Genomic DNA, 25,889 nt, shown 5'->3' with positions numbered 1-25,889 from the left:
ATAGCCCTTTCACGAAGATTTTGGACGCAGGACCAGAGTATCTACTATCATTAATCTTGGTATTCGAGCTGTCTTGCTTTCTCATTTCAAAAATTTAGGCTTAAGTCTCATGAAGGAAAATCGTTAAAATGAGTCCTCTTCAGAAACTTTTAATAGATATTGTGGTTATGAGCCTTGACTTTTTTTTTTTTACGCCACTTCAAGTTCACCCTATTCTCATAATGGAATACATGCCATGCGGTGACCTACTTGGTTACCTCAGAAAATGCCGAGGAGTGAGGGATCGGTATTATCTTGGTGACGGAAGGGCTCAAGATTTGACAAACTACGATCTTGTGATGTTTGCCAAACAAATCGCTGCTGGCATGGTGTTCCTTGGATCGAGAGGGGTAAGTGAATTCCTTCATTATTGTCATAAATCAATTCTAACTCCGACAAATTTCTCAGACCTTTCAACTGTTTTCCAATAGCTCAGATGCTGACCAACATTTGTGGGTACGTTTCACTTACTTAAAGTCTGAGACCCAATTTCGGGCCATGGTACTTTTATTACCGCGAGTAGGTCACTTCGGATGTCAAACTTATAGGGCTGGTTATTCAAACAAAGTTTAGTCGTTGTCTAACAAAACTGCGTTATTAACTATCTTCATTTTAGCCGAACCCTTTGTGTGAGCATTTATTCTTATGATCAAAGCTAAGAAAGCCGAAAACTTACAGTCGAGGGACATTTATTTAACTAATAGAGAAAACCCGACGCCCAGTGATTGTGTAAAACCGTGGTTTAGGTTGGACCTCGTTTGAATAACTAAACTCTATTGATGAATGTGTGAACTTGTCCAAAAGGTATTTTTACTTTAATGAGGAAAAGGATATGAGAGTAATTTTCATAATAGTTCGGTTGGAGCAGCTAAAATAGGATGCCTACTGAGGTCTGACTACCCTCAGAAAAATAAATGCAACGGTAAAATGGTCGGATATGCGCCAACCATATTAGATTTTGGCCTGTTGTGGGACACTCCGCTGTGCTAACAAGCACAACGGAGTGTCCCTTGACAATTGTAACAAGAAACTACGGTAATGAAAAGAGCATATTGTTTTTCTGAATACAACCGGTCTTCTGTTGGTTTTCTATATCTAAACTTCATTTTACTGTCATAATTATTATTAATGTGATTATCATAATTATCATCATCATCATCATTACTATTTTTGCCATTTTTCTTAAGAAGGTAAACGCCTTAGTCCTGACAGCCTCAAAGAACTATAATGGCCTGTCCAGTTGCCCTTTTCTCTTCGCACATGCTCAGACCTTTATCTCGCCGTTTTGTCATGAAATCAAATAATTTAAAAGCTTTCACGTCATGGATCTTTGTCTCTGGTAGATCATTCATCGTGACCTTGCGGCCCGAAACATTCTCCTCGATAACAACTATGTTTGCAAAGTGACCGACTTTGGCATGGCATATCAAAGCTTTAAATATGGCCATGGAAATGCCAAAAAGGTAGGAAATGCTTTTTGTTGTTGTTGTTGTTGCTTTATTATGAAGCTTTCTAGAAGCAAGCTGTAAACGACAGCATTTTCTCAGCATGAAATTAACTTAGCTCGACCACCAACATGGTTTTCATAGTTCACATTAACTTAAAAAAGGGAAAAAGACAAAGTAAAACGCTAAACATCGTGGTATATAAATTTCACTGAGGTTGTTCGTAGAAAGTCTCGCGAAAGGAAACATGTTTTCTCTTTTCTAATAGGTCTGCTTGAAAGCTATTTTTAGGAGAGTGGCAAATTTATTTTTGTTTTTACATTTTTACACAATTATATTAGGTAGCTTCATACTTTGTAAAATATGACTTTGCGGAAGAAGGAAGATAATTTTTAAAGTAAAATAAAGGTCTGGGGAAGCAGACATCTTTTCTCGTCAAATGCTGCAAATAGCTTCAGTCGTTACTATCGCTACTACTCGGTTGCCCCCTTCATTCCTCTCCTTTCTCCTGATTCAAGTTTATTCTTTTCCTCATTTGTCTCCGACTCATTCGATTGGAGGTTGTATGCGTTGATCCGAAAGAAGTTTCCTTTGGATACTTTCTTTATTCTGCACTAATCCATCATTTTCATATGAGCAAAACCTCCTGTATGTGCCTTTCCCATTGCGGCCGTCTTAATTAAGTCTTTATCTTAATTTGATCATGCACTTATTTTCTCCAAGATCATCAGTTCTAATAGATCTCGCCGTTCAAGGGCCCAAAAAATTTTAGCTCTTGCTTTTCTCATTTTCGTTAGCCGTTGTTCTCCTACTTGTTTCATCTTCTGCGCAAAAAAAATTGACAACTACTAAAATGCTACTTTTTATTTTCTCATACAATGAAGTACATGGAGGACCGACTATTCTTTTGGTGTTCAACATTTCACAGTGGTTTTGTTTGCGCTAGCACTGATTTTTTCTTTGCAAAATAAGAGATACTCAGGAACAATTGAAGAAAATTATCACAAAAAATGTAAAGCAAAAATAACAAAAAACAATCACAAACGGAAACAAAACAAATTAAATAACATTATTATAATGATAGTTTAGAGAAGTTTTAATGTTTTTTTTTTTTCCGCAGGGATGTTTGCCAATCAAATGGACTGCACCAGAAATTCTGCTGGGAAACCTCGCCGGACTTTCCACTTTGAGTGATGTGTATGTATCGTGTATATTCTTCCATCACCTTAACGAAATGATGACCCAATTTGATTTTTTTTTTTATTACTTCACATCCAAAATTCACTCGGCACTAACTGTGGAATATTTCTGATGTGTTCACCAGGTGGTCCTATGGAATCGTTCTGTATGAAATAGTTACCCTTGGTAAGCCAAACTAAGTTCAATAAGAATATTTATAATAAAGGTTTGTTTTTACTTTTTTCCACGCCTTTCACTCCTGAAAATGTCCTTGAACAAGATAATATAGATGGTTTACAATCTCTTGCTTTAAGTTAGTTCATTAGTGTCCCAGTCTTGTAAGACTGATCAAGCAGTTTAACTACTCTTGTAAAAATGAACCCTATTAATGAGTTCCGGTCGAGTTGTATGACCTCCAGGCAAAAAGTACGACAGTTGTCGTTTTTAGGACAACTCCCGTGTTAAGTAAAGATCATCTGCTTTTTACACCTGAAAATCAAATTTCATTAACTCTGTTTTCATTGTAATATGTAGCAAGCTATTTATCGATAGTTAATCTCATGAAATGAAATGAAACAAGAAGTAGAAGGCTTCCACAGTGTTCACTTGTTAGAGACTACCATCAAAACCGAACCAAAACGAAAAAACTTTAAACTACATTGACTCAGGAAAATTTGTATTTGAGCATCATCAAGCTATGTAAAAGTATATGCAAGATTAAGGAAAATTTAGATTTGGGGATCATCAAGCTATATTAAATGCGGAATTTTTTCTTGTTTAAAATGATGTCGAAAAGGAGCGCGATGTCTCAGCCACAGCAATTTCGTGGAACATGTTTATATGCACTTTTATTTGACCTGATAGATGTTTACAATTGTAATAAATTATTAAAATTATGGCTCACTGACTACAATTTCAACATCTTTATTAGTGATATATTCAGTATTAGTATAATTTCAGAGCTGGGCAAAGAGTTTCCAGCAATCTGATTGGTCGAGCGGTTCCTTAGATGACGCTATATAAACCGCTCCACGCGGTTTATATAAAATGTTAAAATCAAATGTTAATAAATGTTACTAAAGTGTTATTTTAGAAATTTCTCTGTTGTTCAGCTCTGAAATTATACTAAAACAGTTATTCGCCTCAGGTTCAGAGAATATTGTCGAATAATCCCCTAGACTTCGTCTCGGGGATTATTCGACGATATTCACCTCGCCTTCGGCGAATAATTGTTAAATATCACATGCACACGTCCTTATGCCTGAATAGGAGGAATTCCATACGATGGATGGTCAGAAGGCAGGGTGGTTGCAGAGGTCACAAAAGGATATCAGCTGCCAAAGCCTGATCATGTTGATAAAAAACTGTGAGTTGTACCTCTCTGGTGCGAAATCGACGTTTTCTAATGTATAGCCTAAATTTCAACACAGTACATCACAATTAACGTTCTTCTTGTAGAATTATTTGCAGTGGCATAATTAACCAATGAATATAAAAGCTGTTTTCTTTTAAAAGTGTGAACTAAGAGCATAAGGTATTCAGCTGTGATAACGTGTGTCTACGTACTTCGACGAGATCAGAGCGAGTGAAATAGTGCCGATATGTTCCATGACCCAAAACAAACCTAAACCATTTTTTTCGTTAAAAGGGTTCCAGTAAAAGAAACTTCTTCCAATTCTTCGCATAGTCCAAAAAACGTAGTTGAGAATTGACCATCCTTGTTTAATTTCAGGCATGATATGATGAAACGGTGCTGGAATTTTAACCCTGACTTCCGTCCTCCGTTTGAAAACCTGCGACAAAGAATGGACAAATACATTCGTGAAGAGGTTTGTTTTAAGAATTGAAAGCTTGCTGACATTCTATGAATTTTGAAGTCTCGTGGATTTTTCAGTACTTTGACACCATTTAGTTTCGGGAGCAGCGCTTGATTGTACTGGTTTTGTTCCCCATAGCGCTGTAAACGGCTCAACTAGGACCATTTAGATCCCTGGTCAGTGGTGTTTTCACGCTCGTTATGCCGTCTACGCTCATTTCACGATTTTCAGTTTATAAATCCCTCCTAAAATCACAGAGGTTCTCAGTCCACTGTGGAAGTAACTTTACTTTTCAGCTTAACATCATAGTGATATAGTGCTGTGCAGCAAATGTACAACCCTTATTTCTTGCTTTCCACCCCAGACATATGAGGAACTACTTAATCTGGGAGCTTATGACAACAAAAAATACTCCAGGGTTGAAGATCTTGGAGATGAAGATGCAGGACCGAGTGAGGAAGTTGCAAAGAAGGCTGCTGCTAAAAGATTGGGAAAATGGTCCAGTACTCGCCGTTAGGGTACCTTTCTGTCACCTCTCGGTGCTAAACTATGCGTGATTACAGCAATGATTTTAAGGTCTTTCCATGTTAAAGAATCAAATGATATCTTTGTTTTAGATAATAAATAATTCATTAAGTTAATTGTTTAAAGATACAAATAATTAATCAATTCAGGTGGATTCAGAGTACGAGAACTTGGGTAGATATTACTTAAGTGTCCTTCACTGATTAAAACAGGATAGAAAGAGATAAAATAACATCCAAACATTTAAAAAACAAAACAAACTTGAGAAGCGACCCGTTTATACTCTTTAAATTTGCAAGCTGTTGTAGTGCAAACATTCCGCCGTAAATTTTTTTTTTGTAGAAAATCTAGTAGGGAATCCTCCCAAGGATATTTGAAATTTGGTAATTTTTTTGTAGTTTGGTATTGGATTAGTAGTGTGGTATTGATCACCATTGAAGTATCCCGTATGTCGATATTATTGACTCCGTAACTGATGTCCTTTAGTTCACATGCATTTTGCTCTCATATTGCTTTGTTTAACTTTCGAGCCATTGCTATTTGAAAACAATTGATTGCATTGATATTCAAATTTATTGCTTTGCTTTAAGTTTTAAAGGCTTTTGTCGTAAACGGAGAAAACCGTCTTAACAGGGTGAGTAAATTTAGATTACTAATTTTCTTATGTGGTTTCGGTTCGTACGAGAAAAAAAGGGAACGCTTATGAGGAGCGTTCGTTTTAGTAGACTGACAACTTCGTCGTGGTAAAACGGAATTCTTATTTGAAAACTGAATGGATGTAGATCATGTAGATTATGAATCCTATATAGCCAATTTAACTGTAATATGTAATTATTATTTATTTATCTATTTATTTTTTAATTAGATGAGATTTTAATATTTAGAGATATCAGTTGTAAAGCGCTATTGATCTGTTATTGTAAGTAGCGCTATATAAGAAATAAATTATTATTATTATTATTATTATTATTATTAGATGTATGAGCGTTTATTTCTGTACTCTACAAAAATCACACAAAAAAACTGTATTTATTGTTATGTCACACACTCTATTTAATTTCTACAATTAAAAGGTTAGAAGCATATCTTATGGCTTTTTATTGATCGCAAAATTCCTTTCAATTGATACCTTGCCGTATCCTTAGTTAGCTTTGCTATGGATGACGTCGTCCTTAAAAAAGAGTTATCAAAAATCAGTGGTGTTTTTCTCTTCAGTGGTAATTATTATCTTATCCAAGGAGCATCAAACAGTCAGACACCCACACCAACTCCTACCACTGAGCTCGTTATAGAAAGTTTTATCATAAATCAAAATACTGTTTTACGATTCGTTAAGTTTACTTATGGTAAGTTATAAGCCCCGCTGAAATGTATCGATGGGGCACAGTTTCCCACACCATGTGCGTTGTTGGTAATTTTTTCGGTCTCGAAAATAAATGGTATAATGTTAATTTCAATTCAGTACAAATTTCAGCAGGTACCTGTTTCGTTCTGAATCTTCTGTTGAGAATGCAACCGTCTCGCACTCAAGTTGTGCTACGTACCACATTAATTTTACGTACGTGGAACGTATTAGGTTTGCAAACTGGCGGCCATCAGAAGTCTGCGAACTGAACGTTGATGAAACGACTATAATTCCTTACACAACTCAAATCAATTCTATGCGTGAAATATCATTCAATTTGATTCAGCCTAAGTTCTCTATTACTTAATGGACAATTACATGGTGTCGTTAACATGTGGAATTTTTTTTCACCGAAATTGTAAATGCAAATGAACGGTAACTACCTCATGAACCCTTGAATTGACTTGAGTTCTCCGTGGCTGCTGGCTTTCTTCCTATTTTTCGACTGGTAATTTGGACTGATTGGAAATTGGATCGGGTTCAGTTGCAGAAATAAACTTGGAAGACCACTCAATGTCTTTTTGATTTAGAATCTCTTCGTTTTCTGTAAGCTGGTACACAATCATAGTAAGTTCGGTAGTAATAAATGTAAAAACTTGAGGACCAACAAAGTGTGCCCTAAATTAATTTTTTTGGTGTGATGTGCGTGGAGCCCATTAAAAAAATGGCAAACAGAATCGCTGTTTGTCTAGCAAAGAATTATGGGAAAAAGGTTGTAAGATTTACCACCCACAGCTATAATCTCCGCTTGTATTTTCTTGCCCTCCCAGTTGACTGTAACCGTACTCCCTTCTTTGTGTTCGTAGCTTTTACCCAAAATCAACCTTGAAGGGGCGATACCAGTTGTCCTTTCTTGTGGAAAATACAGCAACACTTTTGACTAAGTATATTAAGTCAACACAATTATCAAAATGGCGTCGGTCGGTGTGCAGTGACCAAAATAATCAAAGTGGTTTTCCTTCCTTTCGCTCCATCCATGATCAAAATACGCCCTTGTAGACCTCACAAACGAACAGGAAATGTGCATAAGAATACTCAAGTTGAAAGAAAAGGGCTTCAAAGTCGTAAAGCTACGATGACACAGTCTCAACTATAGATAGCTGTTTGATCAGATACATCACTTCATTTTTGTGGGGGCTTCAACCTCCACTACGCTACCATCGGGGGGTTTATTAGTCTGCGTGTCGGGATCGCAGGGTCATCTGGGAGGAATTGTGTATTAGCCGCACCCGGTGGTGGTAGGAATCAGTACGAATTTATTTGTCGAGGGAGGGGACTGATATGCTCCTGTGAATCAGCGTCGTAAATCGGCCATTTTGGGGCTGTCTCATGCGTACACTGTGCAAGTTTTGCGTTTTTGTCTCCAGTATACATTGTTGGTGTTTCGAAGGTAAGTTTCATTCTTTAGCTGTTCTTTATTTTTGCTTTAGCTTACCAAAATTTTTTAACCATCGTAGTTAAGCGTAAATTTGTGAGCGACTGTAAAGTAAGTGTCAAGCCTTCTGAATTTCGGCGATAGCCTCGAAATTCCTGTGCGCATGTTGTTAGTGTTTTTTAATATTAATCTTACTATTTTCCGCTGGTGCTGCAGTTTCTCGTCATTACAGCAATTCTTGGAGTCAAGCTAACCAGCGTAGCCTTAATAGCACGAAGTCAGTGCGGCCTGTGCATTTTTGCACTTCAGTTCAAAAGAGGCTTTTACGCCTACGCAAGCCAATGTTTTTTACTCGGCTTAATCCTCATTGAGGGAGCACTTTATAGTGCTGATATAGCTACTGAAAACTCACTGATAGAGCCCGAAGTAGACGCCGAGAAAAGAATACTGGATCGAAATTTTCGCTCATATCTCGATTATTCGACATTATATCATGGGGTCCATCTCAATTGAACAATATCGGTCAAGGATTGGCATTCATGACAGCTTTGTTAAGACAAAGGCTGTTTTATCACGTCTGATAGGACGATTTTGGAACATAACGTTTATGATGTTGTATTTAAATGTGTTTTACTTACCAACGTTGAAGCAAGTGCTTGGGAAATACAAAATGAGGAACGAAGCGAAATTTTGGTTCACACAAATGATATTCTACAATATTTATATTCCATTGATTATAAGGCAAGCAAATGATGTGGAGGAAAATCCAGGCCCTACAATATTTTAAGTGATCGACTCGACAAGAACATTATATGTGTTGACTACTATCAAAGAAATGAAGCACTCTTTGGTGCAACTTTCCATATGCTGACATTATGATAACATCCAACATCAAACTGTTCGGAAATTGAGTGCTGGCCTCTTGCAAGGACGGCACATTCATGGAATCTATCCAGTAGAAACTCTTTGTTATTGTTAATGAAATCTACAGTGCCTGACATTATTTAACTGAGCAAGTAGTCATCAAAACAGAAGAGTATTAAACACACTGATTGGATACTACTACTACAATAAATGTCTTTATCTCTGTCTTTATCTCTGTCATATAATATAAGGCTATAAATTAAAATGCCTCAATAATAAATTTACCATAAACTCCAGGCAACTTGACAGCTTGAAGTTAACAATGATAGCAGTTTTCTTGTTGAGATGCAATCATATAAATAGATCCTATTCTCTTAACAAACTGACATTAATAATTGACCATCATGTGCTATCTGCAGAAATGTGCGAAGTCATGGTCCCCCCTGGAGACAACAATGCCATTTATTATACATTGTAGTCATCATCTGTATTCTCATTGGCTAAAAGCCTACAGTTAATTCTAGGAAACAGTGCAACCTACAAATTATTCATTAATCTGTTAGCAGATTATTCTGCAAAAGCAATGTCAAGTTCACACAGCGAAATAAGAACATCACTGGTTGATTCAGTTCTTCAACATAATGCATTTTGTTATTTCCTTTAAATCAATGTCTAATAATAATTATTAGATTTGGTTTTTGTTACATCCACAATAATCAAGGTCTCGGTAAGTGTTATCAGCCTCGACCTTTGGCTGATAACACTTACCGAGACCTTGATCATTCTGGCCATCACTAAAACCTCATCAAATAATTGTTTTTAGCATAAGCATGAGAAGAATGCAAGGTGTTGATATTCTTATTTCTCATACAACCCACTGTTTTACAGTCCAGCGGCATTGAATTACACCAGCATTCAAAGAGGTAGTAGAGAGGGAAGAAAACTAGGAGCTCAAAAACACTTCTAGTTTTCTTTATCTCTCTTGAATGCCTGACATGCAGGCTACCTGGTATGCCAAAGTCATCTAAGTACTTAGGGAGGTACATTTCCCCTCATTTCAGATCAGATTAATATCATTCGTCACCAGGATTTAACTTCACCCTCCATCCATTTTTGAAGCCAGTTATAAACTCCTTTATTACAAGTCTCTCTTTCAAGGAATTTCAGGGAGTTAATTAATGAATAATAGCCAAGCATTCAAACTGCATAAATTTTATTACAAAAGGCCACCGGAAGTTCTAGTCTATTCAATCCACATGCCATCAAGCCAAAACAACCCTTTTTATCTAGGACACCAAAAGTTTATTTACAAAAATACGTGCAAAAGGTAATAAGGCAGGGAAAAATGCATTTCTCAACAGACGCTTCGCTCAGGCAACATAGGTACCTCGCATTTCAGAATGGTTTCTGCTGAAGTGGCACAGGGTTAGAACAAAAAATGGAGAGAACACTTTCCTTCGCATTACGTGACAGTGACATTTTAGCAAAGCAAACACAACATATCTAAACTGGCTTCAATTTTAATTCCTGAATAATCTCAAAAATATCTGAAAAACTAACTATTCGCCAAATTACGAAAAAAGTCCAGCCTGGAACAGCTAGTTATTCCGAGTTAACGATTATAAACCTATTGGTTTTCTCAAGCAAGTTAGAACTCAACGAGACCTGTTATTGTAGCGATTTCAAAACTAACTCAACTCGTTTTGATTTTGAAAAGAGTAACATGCCACAAGATATCATCTAAATTGACTTAAATTTTAAATTCCTGAATATAGTAGTGTCAACAATGCCACCTGAAATAAGTATCCACCAATTTCAACTACATCATTCGTTTTCTCCAGTACGTAATTCAGCAACGCAATGCAACGCAACTCGTAATTCCATTTCAAAATTTAATAAAAGTGAATAACTTTTGCTTTCATTTAAGACAATTTCAACAACAGCAGCCCTGTGATAACTTGCGTATCAGAATTATATCGAATAATTACCTCCTCTAAAAGTAGAAGCTTTTCTGCGACGTCGGTTTTTGACAGCGAAGAAATCTCTCCTTCAAAGATGCTGTTCAAACCACTTTGAAATGCCGCTAAATTGCCTTGCTCGCCACTTTCAAGTTGGATAACAATCTTTGCACAGACCTGTTTAGTACAATTGCTAGATATCATAGTGTATCCACACCTGTCACAGTGCACTATTTTTCCCGCCAAGGGTTGGAGAAGTCGTTTTGAGGAATACTTATTTAAACAATGAATGAATGTTCCAACTGCCTCAACTGAGTGAATATTTGACACTTTCACCGTTACTTCATTACAGTCTACTGTGTTCAGATCTTCTTCGGAAACGAACACCTTTGAAAGTGTGTCATCAGCAATAATTTCTGTTACTACTGAACGTACAGTAGTAGAAAGTTTCTTCTTTCCAGCCCAAGAACGCACTTTAACAGGGGCAATACGATAAACTTTCCCGTTTTCAATCATTGGAATATGCTGTTCCCATATATCTACAACTATAGTTCCAGTGGAATCTGCAAACGTAGTCTCCGCCGATTTCAACTGCTTCGCACCAACCGTTGAAATGTCGCCAACATGTACTACTTTTCCGCTCAATGTGACATTCTCCCATTCATTGGTACGACTTAGTATGTCTTCAATTGAAACGGGCTGCGTACGCGCCGGCATCAGGCTCTCTTTGAACTGAAATGAGTACTCAGTTTGCCCAGGTACTGATATCTTGGTCATGTCATTTATGATTATCTTCTCGCCATCTGAAGTGTAGGTGAAGGGTTAGATCTTTACAGGCGTACGACGTTTCTCGCTATCCACCAACAGCGGCCTTTTGTGTTTAGAGTACAGCAACGCTTCTTGCTGCTCTCCATCTTTAGTTTGTAACAGCAGTGTAGAATAGTCAATAGTGTTTTTTGGTTACGTTTTATCGGAGACAACTGGTGAACATAGCCTATAAAGTCTCCGTTGCCTGAACGCCTTGGCGATGTAGTTGCTTCAGAAACAATTCCGCTTGCTGTTGCCTCCATTGAATTTTCCGTGGCTATCACTGAACTTACCATGGTCTCCATATTTTAACTTGCAGTGCTTTTCGTTAAACTTGCTGTGCTTCTCGCTAAATTTGCTGTGCTTTTCGTTGAATTTGCTGTTCTCATCGACGAACCTGATGAGTTCCTGGCATTTGCTGCGCTCCTGGTAGTTGACGGAGACCTAACATCAGTTGTCTGCCATCGTGACTCTTTTATGATAAACTTGATCCATGCCACGCGGACGCTATATTCATATGATGTGACTGGATCGAAAATTTTACTCATCTTTGATTGGCTAACCTAGACTTGGCCAAAGTTCAAATGGCATCTGTTCTGATTGGTGCTCTCCGATCCTCACCGCGCCAGCGACGACTCTCACGTTTTTATTTGCGAGCCCGAAGCATACTGACTTTTTACATTGCGATACTGTTTTCGCGAAGCGTTCTGACTCTAAAAATTTGAGCGCCAGATTTAGTTGAGCTGAGAACTATAAGTTAGAATATGCTGGTATACTATAGAAGCCTTTTGTCGTAAATACTTGCGCGTGTTCGCAGTAGAGGTCACAGTTTGACAGGAGACAACAGCAAAGTTCTCCGACTGTGTGGGTTTAACCATGAGCTATCATGTATTGTATATGACTTCTAAATTCCCCTTTTAGCTTTTTGGCCAGCTTCAGCGAACAAGCTGGGACTGAAAATTCGACTATAACACACTACGCTATAATTAACTCTTTTTTGCCAACGTGACGTTAAGCCAACTTTGGTAGTTTTCTGTGGAAAAGTCCAGTTGGGTACCCCAGGTGCCTACAGACACTTACTGGACCGCTCCATCACAACAGCTCTTGATTGCATAGTTTAACTAACAGTTCAAACAGGGTTTCACAAAAATGGTGGTAACTGGAGGTGTTCGCATTAATACAATAGTGGTTCCAACAAGAGCTTCCACCAGTAATTGATAGCCCCCACATTGCGGAGCTATTTTTATTACGAGGAATCGATCCCGCGCATGAAGAATGCAGTACACAGAATGAACGTTTTACCCTCAGGGAAAAATGATAAGCCTTCCTCCTTGTACAAAATTTCAGAAAATATAATTTGAAAATGAATGCACTTTAAGATTTCGCCATTCGTTCGGAAGCTGTTCAGATAATGTCACACGACAAAGCACTGGCTTTTTGTAAATACTGCTGTTCGCCATCTTGTATGGTGCTGCTCGCCTCTATGTGGAGTTGATTTAAGTCTGTTAGTGATTTAAAGTATTAGTGGCATGGATGTAGTTTGCACAGAAAATGCAAGTCTCCATTAAGTTCGGGGACAGAAGCATTATCAGAACCCTCGACTGCCCAGGGTAATTCGCAAGGCTAGGAGACGTGCAGGGTCGAAGAAGCTTACGCTGAGTTGCCCTCTCGTTGGGTCTTAAATGCCACAGCTGTGGGAAGCGAGGGAGCCGTAGATCTCGTACACAGTTGTGAAACAAATGCCCAATACTATCATATCCTTATCGAGGAATTATCACTGCTCGGTGTGGACCCAGTGCTATTCAGTTGGATGAGATCTTTTTTAACAAATAGAACTCAAGCCGTGCGCATCGGAAACGTTTTATCGGATTGGAAGTATACCCATGGAGGTATACCCCAAGGGACCAAGATGGGTGTCACCCTTTTCTCAGTCATGATAAATAGGCTCCTGAGGGATTGGGATGTGAGAGCAAAATATATTGATGCTACCACAGTTGTAGAAATTCTGCCTCGCAACTGAATAAGCCTTCTCGATTTGGCTGTTAGGGACACACACTCACTTTGTATTGACCGTAAGATGAGGTTCAACCCTCGGAAGTGTAACGAAATGCTGATAAATTTTATAGAGTACCCGAAGACTGTTATTCCACAGGCTCGAACGTGTCTTAGCTTTTAAATTACTTGGTGTTAAAATCAGAGACGATCTTAAATGGAATGACCACATAGACTATATTTGTTGTAAGGCCGCTAAACGATATTTGTCATCCAAATTAGAAACTATACAAAGGAGAGCCTTTAAGGTAGTTTTTCTGGGTGTTACTTATAAGGTAGCTTTCCCAAGAAACTAACTCAAGAAGCTAGAGTTGCTCTCGGCTATCGCCTCGAGCAACTCTTACGCTTCTTTCGTGCTTAGCAACCTCCCAAGTGCATCCATAACTCAATCGTGCACGCTGTGGTGTTTACCATTTGTTTTATAACATAACATTGATACATTGTAGCTAAAGAGTTCCCTTTTATTTAACAAATCTTACGCGACCAGAAAAAAACTCAAGAAGCTAGAGTTGCTCTCGGCTATCGCCTCGAGCAACTCTTACACTTCTTTTGTGCTTAGCAACCTCCTGCGTGCATCCATAACTCAATAGTGTACGCTGTGGTGTTTACCATTTGCCAATTATTGTCATGAAATTGTTCATTTCTAGGCAGTGGGCACATGTACCGTACATATTCAAACCACTCCATTTTGTTTGAATGAACAGCTACCATAAGTTACTTTAACTTCTTCCATATCAGGGCAGATTATTTCAATGTTGATCAAATTCAGCATCTCTTGGACTACAAGCCACCTTGGGATGTTAAATGGCAACAGCACAAACAAAACTCTTTTGAGGTACTACTTCTTTAAAGTGTAATCATGTCAGAGAGTCCTGTGACACAAATGCATCTGTTAAGCACATAAAGATCACAGGACAACCACCGAATTATGATCTTTGTTTTATCTGGTATGATTAAAGATAGTGCACAAACTCAAAATGATGTTTCTTTCTGAGATGATGATAATAATGAACCTGGTGGCAATCTTCACAATGATGAACACTTCTTAAGCAATAGTGACAATAGGGCCTAGAAATATTTTAGGCGTGTGCAGGATTTGAACCCATGATCTCTGTGATCAATACCCTACCAACTGAGCTAACAAGCCAACTGAGAGCTGGTCATTTTGTCATCAAGATAGGGTTTGGCTAGTTATTGTTACTGATGGCTTCACCATTTCCTCAACCAGTGATCAACTTTTTTGAATTTGGAAACTATTTTGTAGGATAACACAGAGCATCCAAGTGAGCAAGAAGAGAAAACAGGTATTCTTTGCTATTATGACCATCGTTAATAGGATTCTTTAAAAGAAAGTGTTTTAACCATTCAATACTTAGAACTGATGATCACAAGAAAGTCAAATAATCTCCAGTGCATTATTCAGAAAACGGGTATTGAGAAAACAGAAGTGATTTTATCATTAAGCTAGACGCAGGTAGGTAAGTTTTGTCTTGATTAAACACCAAACTCTCTTGAAAGGACGCGTGTAATACCAAGAAGGGAAAATTCCACCTTAGATCTTGAGAGCTGGAAACTATCATGGCACAGTCAAAATAGCCCAAATCTTCTTTCCTAATATGCAATTTTACAAGAATGAAATAAATTCAAACCTAATTCTGACATGAATTATCACAAATGTGTTCTAGATCATGGAAAAACATAGCTTTTTAACCCAGGGAGACACAATGAACGTTATGTATGTCATTTAATGGGCAATCAGTTTGCGAGCTAAATTTTGTCTTTATTTTGTAGTTCAGTTCACAGATGAGGAGAAAGACCAGTTGAGGAGACTTCCAAATAAAGATTATATCCTTAAACTCATAGGAAACATAATCCATTAAAATAATTAAAAAACTACTGATAAGTGCTTTTCCAACTGATTGGTTAGTTTGGAGAAGTAGTGTTCGCTTCTTTCAGTGAAACAACTTAGGTTTGGCTGGTAGCTTTGGGTTAAAAAGTGATTTTATAAAAGAAAAAAAAAAAGAGAGAAAAGAACTGCTACTGCAGTGCACACTAGTTGAAAACAATAAAATATCCAGCTTTAAGTTAGTGTTGAAGAAAAGTTGCTAATATTAATTTAAAAATTGTTGAATTGGAGCCTAGTGCATATAAATACAATATACATGTATCCACCAACAATCACTTCCTCTTCCATTAAAATCCTTGATTATAATATTTTTATTTGTTTACAGTAATAGTTATCTTTATACTATGAGAAAATGTCAGTTTTAAACTTTTTCTGCAATTGCTTTTATTACTTTCTATCTTTTATACATCTAGGTTTTACAATGTATGCATTTATTTAGTAACTGATTACAAACATTTCTTTACGGTTAAGTGCCCTTAACTAATTACAAACCTTCTTGACGACAAAGAAGAACTTTCACTATTCCTTGGTCTCGTTGATATCGTCTATGCATATGCATATAATCATCGGACTACAGAAGGAGAAAATACGGTAAAGAATTGAAAAATACAGGGTGTACTAGTACCTTGGTTCTAGAAGTTTTTTTGTTCACCTCAAGCTCGAGATGTTTTATTTACCTCTCATCTATGTCAACACGCAGCTCCATCCCCCTTATTTGAAACACCCTCAAAATCATAGCCTGAAGAAATGATCAAAGCTGAATGTCACTAAGTATTGCTACTGAAGCTTGACTGCATTTTACACCCAACCAAAAGGATCCCTTCTGTTTATCTAGTGCAAAGGATTTTATCTAAGTTAATAGTGATTTACAAAATGTTGTTTGCCAGGTTGAATCACCTTGGACCATCTCACGGATAAGTTCTACATTCTCGTGGTTTGAAGTAAGACACTTTTCATTGAAATGACAGATATTTGCAGAACACCTTTATAGACATAGTGCAAAAAGAAAAAAAACCTCTCTATCTATTTCATATCTAAGTTAAAAATTTATACTTATATATTTACATGAAAAACTTCTGAGCCCACACGGGGAATAATACTCTTGTCATTATTTTAGCCGAGCACGCCTCAAGGGCAGGAAGTTCCTGTCAAAACACGTTAAGATAGACCTCCTTTACTGAGATTAAGACTGTTAGTAAGCATGCAAAGAATTGTGGTACAAAACAGGGTTACAGCTTAGCTCGATTTCTGCCATTCCCTCGTGTCTGCTTTTTGGTACAGAGAAGAGGAGAGGGGAGGGAAGGGGGGGTCTTATTTCTCAAACAGCGGCCGGTGATCCAAGCCAGGCTGCAGCCAGGGGTCCTTAAGCATTTGACATCACATTCGCATACCACCCCTCCTAAAATGCAAGTAAGACGATTACTGGGGGGGACCCATCCTGGAAAATTCCTTCATATAAGACCAGACTTGAATACATATTTTTGGTTTTCTCAGTCCTTCAACAGCATCCATGATGTCATAATTTCTTGTGCTCGCCGATCTTTATCATATCCTCTTTATCGACACTGGTCTTTGATTACTGCAGTTGTTGAGGACACAAAAAAGATATTTTCCCTTGGTATGTAGCCGTTGTGTCTTTTTTGTGTGAAGCATAATAGTTACTGTTTTTAACGTTGCGGAATCAAGATTCGGAAATTTTATAGATGATGTAGTCTCTGATTTGAGCCAGACTTTATTCTGAACAAAAAACGGATGAGATTCAGAAAGCCAAAAGAAGCCTTCGCCTTAGTTTTCCAACAGCCCTCTCCTCGCGGAAATTCCAATGATTACCATGAAATTGTAAACAATTTTGGGCAAATGAAGTGGGAAGGGGGAATCTGTGAATCCCATCTAGGGGGAGTAGCAATATTCTTAGTCGTGTCATGCTGTAGAAGCCAGGATAAGTATTGACAACATTGGGCCAATGTTGACATTACAATGGGGAGTTAGAGGTCAAATACTTCATTCCTTGGCAGGTCGTCGACAGGTGTTGAGATGTCTATTGGAACTCCATGCCCTGTGTCGTGAAGAAGACCCTTGGTTTCTGTTGAATGATCTCTATTTGACCGACTACTGCGTTTGGATTCAAAAAGCCAGGTAAGATGTTTTAGAGTCATATTTATCTCTGTGTATTGTAGCTCGGAGGCCGAGCGTTTCCAAATACTGATTCCTAAGGCTGTGTGAGAGCGTCTTTTGATAGTGTCTCGTAATCCAAGGAAACCACGGCGGCCAATCAGAGCTCAGAAAATATCATAAGGGGCCAATGAGAACTCTCAAGGTGAAAAGAGCGGGAAGACGCGGGAAGACGCGAGCGACCAAGATCACGATTGGTTTTAACTTCTGTATCTTATTGGTTGAGAGGGTATCCGAAAGTGTTCTAGACCAACAGGAATGCAAAGTAAAGCAAAACCAGCAATCCCGGATGACAATCTCTAAGCCGCAAGTTTTCCTCGGCAAGTTTTCTGCTTGCTTTGGAAAGTCCTCTTTTCAAATAGCAGACATGTCATGCATTGACCACGTAGACTCGGGTATAGACTTGTTATCATCACCAGTAATTGCCATATGAATTGAATTAGAAGGGCACTCGTTAAGGAAGTTGTAAAGAGTTAAAGGGAAATTCTATTCCAGAAGGGTTTTTCCCAGAAAGATGACGTTGACAAGGTGTAATTCCAAATATATTCAACAAAAAATATATTATTTAGAAGTATCCTTACACTTGCATGATCGATTGGCAGTCTCTGCTTTTTATCGGGGTTTGGGAGCTTGCCTCGTCAATGCGTTGCCTCGTTACCATATTATTTTTTTCTTGAAACAGCCGTAAGAAGCTTTCGTCTTTAGCAAAAAACCTCGAACAGGTATTTGACAATCATTGTATTTGCCTTTAAGTTTACGAACGAGACTGACTCCTATTTTCTGTTCGCACGATCTTAATCCGGTATCCGTTGCAAGGAGCGGCAGTGTTCCTTTTGTCTCTTATAGAGCTGGGTGGCGAGAATTACTGTAAGAGTAAAGATGTCTTGTCGGAAATCAAAGAAATCTGTGGCCGAAGGTCCTACATTTTGATCAGGACTCCAGCGCGAAAATCATTCGGCGCGTGCCTGTTTCTCTCTAAGTACAGTTGTTGCTGAATTACACGCGATGCCTTGTACAGAAAACAATTCGTGAGAAATGGCGAATTTATGAGGAAGAGAGTATTAATTAACTGATTTCCAAAATTTAAAGATTAGGGGGCAAACTGGTAAAGATGGGGGCGAACTTGTTTTACTTCAAGGGGCGAATTCGCAATAGTGGTAAAAAGCGAACTTTAAATGGGGCTAAATATCCATCACCAAGACAAAATAATGGGCCTTTTGCCATAACCTATTTCTGAACGTATGTGGTGGTACCAGCCAGGAGGGAAATTCAAATATCAGATTTCGCGAGTTGAAAGAGTCAGGGGCGGAAAACTTTAAAGACTCTACAACTCCTTCGCCTCTCAGTAATTGAAGCCATATTCTCCATATTAGCTGCCAGAAAGAAAAATGTGACTTGGTATTTTGAGTAAAATGGTTGCAAAAGAGCAGCAAAACTCGTCAATTTGAAGTTTTCCTTTCGTGTCGTTTAGGTCCAAATGAGTAAAGGCGATTTGTCTTGGCAGTTAGAAGAACTGGAACTGGCCGCATGTTTGGTTCAAAAGGAAGAGGAGGAAACCAATTCCGCTGAAAATATATGCGGGACACGTGGAACTGAAAGCGACAATGACAGTTCCGAAAGTGGGAACGAGGATGATACAAGCGACGACGAAGGTGACGACGACGGAGACGGTGATAGCGACGACGAAAGTGGCGACGATGATGATGATACGAGCGACGACGAACGTGACGACGACGGCGACGATAACAGAGACGACGAAGATGACGTAGGCAACAGGGACGACGATTGCGTAGGCGATCTCGGTGAAAGAAATAAAGAAATAATTTCTGAAACTGTTGTTAAGAAAGAGATTTCAGAGGCTGGCCCTTTACTGGACAATGAGATGAAAAAGGATACAGATTCCTAGTTATTACATTTCTGCTGTTCTACGGAGTAGAAGGATTTTTGTGACAGACACTGACAAAAGCAGTTGGTCGCACGACTTCCCCCCCTCCCCCGTTCCCCATGGGTCGTACGGATGTTTAGCCAGTTGCACAATAACAAGGAGACGATGGGTCTGTGATAAACTTTGGTCATTTTTCAGGAGTCGATGGATCTGTGATAAACTTTGGCCATTAGTCAGTTTTAATCTGGACTGTCGCGGTTCAAATTTCTTTTGTTGAGATGACAATTGACGATATCCACAACCTTAGAACAATCAGTCCGGACTGTTGTTCGGGTCTTGACATCAAAACAGAGAAAGAATATTTTTTTTCAAATTTATTTATTTAGTGTTTTTTTATACAATACTTACAAATTACAGTAATAACATGGCGTACTTAACTTACAAGGCTAACATAACTTATATAATAAGGATAACTAATGACAAAACTAGTATAGTTTACTGGTATAGCATACACTGATACCTAACATATACAAATGACTAACCTACCTTCACGACCTGGCAAAACCTACTGTTAATTTAAAACAGACTTAACTTACTTACGTATAGTTGGTCGCTTGCATGTCTAGCCAGTTACACAACAGCTAACAATGGTTGTATCTGTGATGGCCTTCGATAACATTTGCATTGTGGGAATGACAATTGACACAACATCAGCATTAAAAAAACTTGAATTACAGAAAACTTTAAAGGCTACGTGAGTCGGCGTGGCAAGGAGATTTCAAGCAGAAACAGGGTCGCTCTATTTCATGCGGTCCTTTTTAAGCCTCAGATTCTCCGTTTTAAGAACTTGGCAGCTCTGTGTTTGTTTATACCACGCTTCGAGAAAAGCGACTTTGGTCAGCGCGATTCAAAATTTCACATTTTTTTTCAAGGCAATTGTTAACCATCTACGACTAAAAAATCCTGTGGTGCATCTGTTCTCAGTGACTAAAAATAAAGGCACAGCGAACTGCACGCAACTTCCATGGCGTTTGTTTATCGAGTAATTTTTTTTGCTGCTTCCTTTTTCCTTTTCCTGTTTTGTTTTTCTTTACTTCAGCAAACTGAAAGCATAAAACAGGGCTTTTGTCTGCCTGCTCTAAACTGCACAATGTTCGAGTGTTTCGCTTTTATGTCCTAAGAGTTAAATGTCACTTCCAGGAGGAGGTAGGCGGAGCTGTATACTTGCCGACTAAATTCATTAGAATTCTTCCGGGAAAAGTAAAAAGAGGAACTTATGCACGGAATTACAATATTTGAACGTGTACAAAATTTTTCCATCACTGCTATGGACCTCGTCCAATGTCGATAAAAGACGAGTCGTGACTGCAATCGTGTTGTTTACTCCGGAGAGAATCAAGATGTCGCCAAGTGTGATCATTTTGATAAAAAGATACTTGACCCGTCAAATTGCGTAATTGTCTGAATATTGTCCAAATAGAGACTATTGTGTACATAAAATTTAGTCTGTTGTAATCATCGTCCAGGCGAGTCGCACAAACAATGGCGGATAAGAACGGCGACAAATCGAATCTTATGTTGAAAGTCCTCCTTGTGATCTTCATTTTGCTATCTGTAGCTTTGCTCATTGCGTTAATTGTGGTCACTCTCGGAAATGGCAAGGACAGCGCTGCAGAAACTGGAAGTTCATCCCCCAGTATCGAAGAGTGCCCGGAAAAAACTCAGCTGAATGCACCATCAGAGGGCTCCCATGGTTGGAGAGAGCTCTACCGAGATTTATCCAAGGAAGAAATAATTGCAGTTCGAGACTATATCATCAAGCAACCGTCCTTGAACGCAACAGCGTATGAAAATGCCAACATCAACGAAAACTATATTTACTTGATCGAGCTGCAACAGCCGCAGAAATCCGAGGCGCTCGCTTACCTTGACACGAACAACGCCCCGAAACCTACACGCAAAGCTCGAGTGGTTTTGTACAATGGGGGGAAAGCAAACCCGGATGTGAGAGAATATCTAGTGAGTCCGGTCGAAAAGCCTAGTCAGCACGCAGAATCGAAGGGCCCTGGTCAAAAATATCCGATCCCATTCAACGCGCGATTCCCAGACCCTAAAGAGATCGACCTAATGGACAAATTAATTCGTAATTTGACTTCGCACCCTGGCGTTGATAAACTTCTCAAAGAGGGAACGGATGGTTATTCGATGTTGGACTGTGTGCAGCCCAAGTGTTTGAAATGGGGTCTAGCAGCTCCCAGTACGTTCAAGATCAACGAGCGAAAAACGTGGACGTGGTTGATGCGGGATTTGATTGGATATTACATTCATCCTGTAGGTTTTGAGATGCGTTTGGATACAAGCGGCAACGACGTGTCCCTCTGGAAAGTGGATAAAATATTTTATAACAATGCAACTTATGACACGGTAGACGAGTTAGTGAACGCCTTTAACAGCGGATCGAAGATGCCAGTTTTCAAAGCACCAGAAGACAACGGAAGATTTTCAACTTATCAGCGACGTGGGAAGAAAGAACCCGCCAAGCCACTTCGAAATCCTCAGCTCTACGAGCCCGATGGCAAGCGGTACACTGTCAGCGGACGTCACATAGAATACATGGGCTGGAGTTTCTGTTTCCGGTCTCGGACCTCTTCCGGTATACAACTGTTCGACATCCGGTTCAAAGGTGATAGGATAGTCTACGAGCTGAGCGCGCAGGAGGCTGAAGCGTTTTATTCCGGTTGGGCACCCAAGCCAATGTTTACCAATTTCCTTGACACCGCTTGGAACATGGGATCCATGAGTTTTGAACTTCTTCGTGGCCTGGACTGTCCTAACACAGCGACGTTCTTCGACTTGATTCATTTCATTGGTGTTAAAGAGCCAGCCGTGTACAAGAACGCGGTCTGTGTTTTTGAACAAGACATCGGGATTCCCTTACGAAGACATTATGACACCGATTTTCAAGGTAGCTACAACTTCTATGGAGGGGTCCCTGGAAGCGCACTGATCCTTCGAACAGCTTCGACAACATATAACTACGATTATGTTCTCGATTACATTTTCTATCCCAATGGTGTGTTAGAAGTGCGAACCACAACCAGTGGCTATGCACAAACTACTTTCTATACTCCTGACGAGGACCCATACGCATACCAGATCCACCCCAAGATGGCGGGTAGCCTACATGATCACATTTTTAACTACAAAGTCGACATTGATGTACGTGGCACTAAGAACTCTCACCAGACTGTCGAGGTTGGCCTGGAGAACATCACAAGTCCTTGGTTTCTCGGTGACCGACACGTACAAAAGATCTTGAAGCGCCGAGTTCGAACTAAAGAGAATGATGCGGTGTACCATTTCAATTTTCAGACCCCCACTTTCTTAAATTTTTTCAACAGAGAACAGAAGAACGCCTTCGGTGTCCATCGTGGTTATCGCGTTCAGATCAGGGACATGATGAAGCAGATGATCCCCGAGGCTTGGCCCATGATTAAGGGCGCGGCTTGGTCCCTAAACCAAATGACGGTCACAAAACAAAAGGACACAGAAGAGAGGAGCTCCTGTATGTACAATCAACTGGACATGGCCGATCCCGTGTTGGACTTCACAAAGTTTTACGCAGATAATGAAGACATCGAAAACGAAGATCTGGTCGCTTGGGTCACTATTGGGATGATGCATGTCATGCACTCGGAAGATGTCCCCAATACAGCAACCCCAGGGAACTCCGCAAGCTTCTACCTGAGGCCCTTCAGCTACTTCGACGAGGATCCATCCATGGGGATGTATGACGGTGTAGTTATCAAGCCAAAGGCTGGCGGGGGTAATGATATCGATACTCTGGGATCTCCAGCCACGCAATCAACCTGTACCCCTAAGAACAAGCCCATTGAGTTTTTTGGTCGTTATGGAAATTATTAGAGAACATAACTCTCTGTAAAAGAACATCATCAAAGGTCCCACAGATTACGCAAATAGCATTCTTATTTTCTAACTGGAAGAAAAAAAATTGCGATAAATGTTTCCTGACTTTAGCTTCGGTTACCTTTTTTTAGCGAGTCTTTTCGATAGTGAAACGTGATTTCCAAATCATCAGGGATATCTTCGGCGTCACGCAATAATTTTATCTCGAGTTGCGTTACAGCCCAAAATAGGCACGCACATGCATTCTGGGTGACACCAAATACCCCGAGAAGTAATTTTACAAATGGAAGAGCGATTACTTCATGAACTGTTAGGCCATAGGAAAATTAAATCAGCATTTTGATTTTATTTTTGTTGAAACTAGAAGTTAGAAGTTAATGCTGGGGGAGGGGTGGGGGGTGTTGCCAAGGAAGGGCCAGTAGGCTCTAACAGATCGAAAATGATTATAATGAGTTAATATACAACTCTAACTTCATGACTTACCACTCTCCCACTCTCCCCTCCCCCCATCGCCATTAGATAAAACGATTTCTGCCTTTTTCTCGGACTGTGTCTTCGTTTGTTCTCGTGGAAGAGCGCGGGCTCGCTAAACGTGGAACTAAATTCGCGCTGTGTTAAATCTTCTTGGCTATCCGCTTGTTAGTGCTCTCTAAAATCATATATTCGTTCGATTATTGATTTTTAATTTTTGTGTCGTTTGTCTTTTTTTAGCAAAGAAACGTTTCGTGGACAATAGAACTTCTGGTAGAAATATCGGAGAGCTAAGATATTGATCTTTGAAAATGTTTCCACCGTTGCCGATATTTAGCTGTACAAATTCAAAGTTCAATATCAAAAAGAAGATAACTTTTCGATTTTTTAGGCCTTTTCGATGGACTGAAAGAAGCTGAAACATCCAAGTCAGCGTAATCTGTATCCCTGCAGCACTAGTCCCGAAGAAGCTTATTATGGCTACTATGATGTTTCTCTTACAGTATCCAAACATATCAGCTGATATTATCCGTGATCTTGATATCTGCGAGCCAGATGTCTTGAGTAACAAGAGATGGATAACTTGTAAGACTTGAAGCACACTTGATTTTTGAAGAGCTTATTGTGCGTGTATTTCCGTTTCCTTTAAGCATACGTATTTCTGCTTGTTTCCGGTTTAAGACTGCGGTGGCCTGCAGACTATCACCAACTTGAGTGGCTAGACATTTTTAAAATGGCTACGGGAAGAATCGGGTAGTGAGCAACTTTTTTTCCGCGTGATCCGTTTACAAGAGGGAAGCCTAAGTACGAGAATAGCGCACAAGTTTGTTTTTCGTAAATCTGGTGTAGCTGAAGCTGCGTGCATAGTTAATTTTCACTCGAACTTATTTTTCGCAGGTTTTCATGGTTGAGCGACGTACAATTCTTCTCCTGGGAGTGGACAAGATCCTTTACAAAAACATCTCGCAATCCAGTTTTAACCGCATGACTGATAACAAACCGCAGTCTTCAAAACATAAGCGACGGTCTAAATTACACGCAATCTATGAATTAAAATCATGCAAGTTTGAAGACTTCATGACATATAGATATATGTGCGTTAAACAAATTTCGAAGCTCCTGGCGAATATGATAAGACTAGTGTTGTTTTGATGTTTTGACGAAATAATACATTAGCCTTTGTCTGACTGCATAGTTCGGACGCGCACACGCCCGAGGCTATTTTTCTGATAGAAGGATAACCAATGTTGTTTACGAAATTTAAGAAGTAACCTACGCAGCTTGACGCCACTGATTTGATAATTTGTTTTGGATAAAACATTACTTTCTCGCAAACGACCATCTGCACTACTGTCGTTAAAATGCTGCACAATAAACCCTTTCTGATTTGCGGTTTGTTCGGTACGCGGGAGCGACTAAATGACTCTTAATTCTGCCTTCTTAAAATGATGTGGCAAATGCCATTACGCTGTTGAATACACGGCTATTAGGTATATTTAAGTTCAAGGCCATTGATTAAGCCGACCTTGTCGGGTAGAGGAAGGAGCGGGGCGCCTTTAATTCCACTTGTCTGCATCATGTTAGAGGCTGTTGAATGTACTCACATGAACTCACCACCACCCAATCCCCCCTCCCCCCCAAGAAAAAGTTCTCAAAGGGTCAGTGAAAAAAGCATAGTAAAAAGTGGGTGAGACGTAGTGAATTCTATTATTATAGTTTTGCGTCTGATTGGTTGAAAGGGTGACGCAATTATTTTCACCAATCCTAGGGCATTTAAGTAAAACCAATGTAGTTCCGGATTGTATTTTCCTTTCGCCTTTGAGTGAACTTACGCCAGACGGCTGCTTGGTGCGGCTTACGGCTGTGTGCATAATTAATTTAATGAGCAAGACCAACGGCGCTAGCGTTAATTTGTTTTTAACGGCTTTAGATCTTTACCGCAGCCTAGGGAAAAAAACAGCAGATTTTGTCACCTGTTCTGAGTAATTCATCAGTCGGGCACAACAATGTGTCTAGCCGCCTTTCTCAATTTATTTGTGCGGGGGGTCGAGGGTTCAAGCCC

At 39.3% G+C, this 25,889-nt stretch overlaps 2 protein-coding genes and 1 pseudogene across 2 annotated transcripts in view; all 3 read left to right on the top strand.

The window, feature by feature from the left end:
- The window catches only part of LOC111319993 (fibronectin type III domain-containing protein-like), a 34,438-nt gene extending 28,348 nt beyond the window's left edge, over nucleotides 1-6,090 (top strand). The window contains exons 27-33 of the mRNA XM_088759987.1: nucleotides 205-389; nucleotides 1,383-1,502; nucleotides 2,605-2,681; nucleotides 2,809-2,849; nucleotides 3,933-4,029; nucleotides 4,396-4,492; nucleotides 4,845-6,090. Of these exons, the coding sequence (XP_088616113.1) occupies nucleotides 205-389; nucleotides 1,383-1,502; nucleotides 2,605-2,681; nucleotides 2,809-2,849; nucleotides 3,933-4,029; nucleotides 4,396-4,492; nucleotides 4,845-4,997 (770 nt within the window). The 3' untranslated portion in view covers nucleotides 4,998-6,090. The remainder of the gene's footprint in view (nucleotides 1-204; nucleotides 390-1,382; nucleotides 1,503-2,604; nucleotides 2,682-2,808; nucleotides 2,850-3,932; nucleotides 4,030-4,395; nucleotides 4,493-4,844) is intronic.
- Nucleotides 6,091-7,690: 1,600 nt separating this feature from the next.
- LOC148729816 (protein SHQ1 homolog) lies at nucleotides 7,691-20,443 on the top strand (the record flags this gene model as incomplete). The annotated part of the gene is made up of 10 exons (XM_088760841.1): nucleotides 7,691-7,800; nucleotides 14,205-14,301; nucleotides 14,731-14,770; nucleotides 15,258-15,312; nucleotides 15,864-15,963; nucleotides 16,260-16,313; nucleotides 16,867-16,990; nucleotides 17,388-17,508; nucleotides 18,227-18,266; nucleotides 19,016-20,443. Coding segments are annotated over 10 exons (1,176 nt in total), but the record flags the coding sequence as incomplete, so codon positions are not given.
- Nucleotides 20,444-20,951: 508 nt separating this feature from the next.
- LOC148729815 (diamine oxidase [copper-containing] pseudogene) lies at nucleotides 20,952-23,704 on the top strand (annotated as a pseudogene).
- Nucleotides 23,705-25,889: the final 2,185 nt, after the last annotated feature.

The sequence above is a fragment of the Stylophora pistillata genome, chromosome 5 (assembly GCF_964205215.1).
Source record: "Stylophora pistillata chromosome 5, jaStyPist1.2, whole genome shotgun sequence".
Lineage (NCBI taxonomy): Eukaryota > Metazoa > Cnidaria > Anthozoa > Scleractinia > Pocilloporidae > Stylophora > Stylophora pistillata.
The sequence above is the reverse complement of the archived record's forward strand: the minus strand, read 5'-3'. Positions and strand labels throughout refer to the sequence as shown.